This window comes from Manacus vitellinus, unplaced genomic scaffold (genome assembly GCF_001715985.3).
Source record: "Manacus vitellinus isolate BGI_N305 unplaced genomic scaffold, ASM171598v3 scaffold_121_pilon, whole genome shotgun sequence".
NCBI classification, from domain to species: domain Eukaryota; kingdom Metazoa; phylum Chordata; class Aves; order Passeriformes; family Pipridae; genus Manacus; species Manacus vitellinus.
The window spans coordinates 85,756-87,238 of record NW_021938903.1 but is presented as its reverse complement, the minus strand read 5'-3'; the positions used below and the strand labels follow the sequence as shown (position 1 = coordinate 87,238).

At 49.2% G+C, this 1,483-nt stretch overlaps 1 protein-coding gene across 1 annotated transcript in view; it reads left to right on the top strand.

The window, feature by feature from the left end:
• TMEM183A (transmembrane protein 183A) overlaps positions 1-558 on the top strand; it is a 14,883-nt gene extending 14,325 nt beyond the window's left edge. The window contains exon 8 of the mRNA XM_029965869.1: positions 82-558. Coding sequence (XP_029821729.1) covers positions 82-267 — 186 coding nt within the window. The 3' untranslated portion in view covers positions 268-558. The remainder of the gene's footprint in view (positions 1-81) is intronic.
• The last annotated feature ends 925 nt before the right edge of the window (positions 559-1,483 follow it).

Genomic DNA, 1,483 nt, shown 5'->3' with positions numbered 1-1,483 from the left:
AAGCCACAAAAACCTCGAAGTGCTGTGCTCAGAGCTCGTGTTGGTTTTGCTGAAGCCCCTCTGGTCTCTCCTCTCTTGCAGTTCACCATCAACGTGAGCACCGACATGCGGCACCACCGCGTGCGCCTCGTGTTCCAGGACACCCCCGTCCGCAACGGGAAGAAGCCCCGCCTGGAGCAGGGGGTGCAGGTGGTGCTGGACCCCGTGCACAGCGTCAGGCTCCTGGATTGGTGGCACCCACAGTACCCCTTCTCCCCGAAAGCTTAGTGCTCTCCCGAGGCTGCAGGAGCCGGCAGGTGACTGGGTCTGGCAGGCCGAAGAGAATTTCTAGGAACCAGGAAAATCCTATTTTTATTTCTTAAATAAATTCCGCAGTCCTCCCTTGCAAGTGGTTGAAGCTGCTGAGCTAGTTTGTGTGTATATAACTTCTGGTCAGTAATGGGCAGAGCTGAGTGTAAAGCAGAAACTATTTGTAAACACACTTTTATGTAAAATTGACATTTTATGATTTGAAAGGAGCTCCCTGGAACTATTCATTTAAAATCCTTTTGGTGCTAATCAAAGTGGTCCTGTGTTCTGTTGTTCAGGAAGAAGCAGGAGGTTTTGCTTTCCAAGAACTTTCCGATTTGCTTTCCAGAGACAATTTACAAACAAAATCCACCTTTGTTTTGCTGCAGCAGGATGGTGCTCACCCACAGTGCAATATTTCAGTGTCTGAGAAGCAGAGAGCAAAGCAGAAGTGATCAACCATAACCTTACCTCCCAGCCCAACAGATCCAAGTTTCAGGAAAGAAAAAGGCATAAATGATCAAACAAAGGAATTATTTCAAAGAGGAGTTGTAAGGCAAAAGTCTCTCTTGAATGTAAAGGTACTCCAAGTTCTCACGCTGGTGTTTTGTCTTTGAAAAGAAGAACTAAACTTTTAAAGCCAGAAGGTGCTTTTCAGAGAAGATAAACAGGGAGGGAGAGGAGCTGGAGGGGATAAACTGAAATAACAAAAGCAGTGATGAAGGACTCAACCCAGTGTGGTTTCTGAGAGCAGTGTGGAAATGTTTGCTGTTGAAAGCCCACAAGCAGTCACTGCTCTGGCTTTTGGCTAAACTGAGTAATTTCTGTGAGGAAGAAGCGACCCTGAAACTTTCTGTGGCTCTGGGCTGACTGAGAAGGGAGAGGGGCCTGTCAGGAGGATGGGATGGATCCAGGATGGATGTGGCTCCTGGTGCAGGAGTGGTGCAGGCAGAGGAGGGGCTGCAGTGCAGGGGCAGATGAGGAGGAGTGACTGAAGTGGGGTGAGGAGCAGGGCACTGAGTTCTGCTGCCTGTCCATGATCAGCTCCTCAGTCCTGGTGCACTTCAGACCTTGTCCCAAGCAGGAGTAACAACACTTTTCCATAGGTGATGTTTAGTGAAGCACCTGGAAGGGAGAGGGAGTTGTGCCAGCTCAGTTTGGACTCGATGCTGTGGGTCCCTTCCCACTCAGAGTA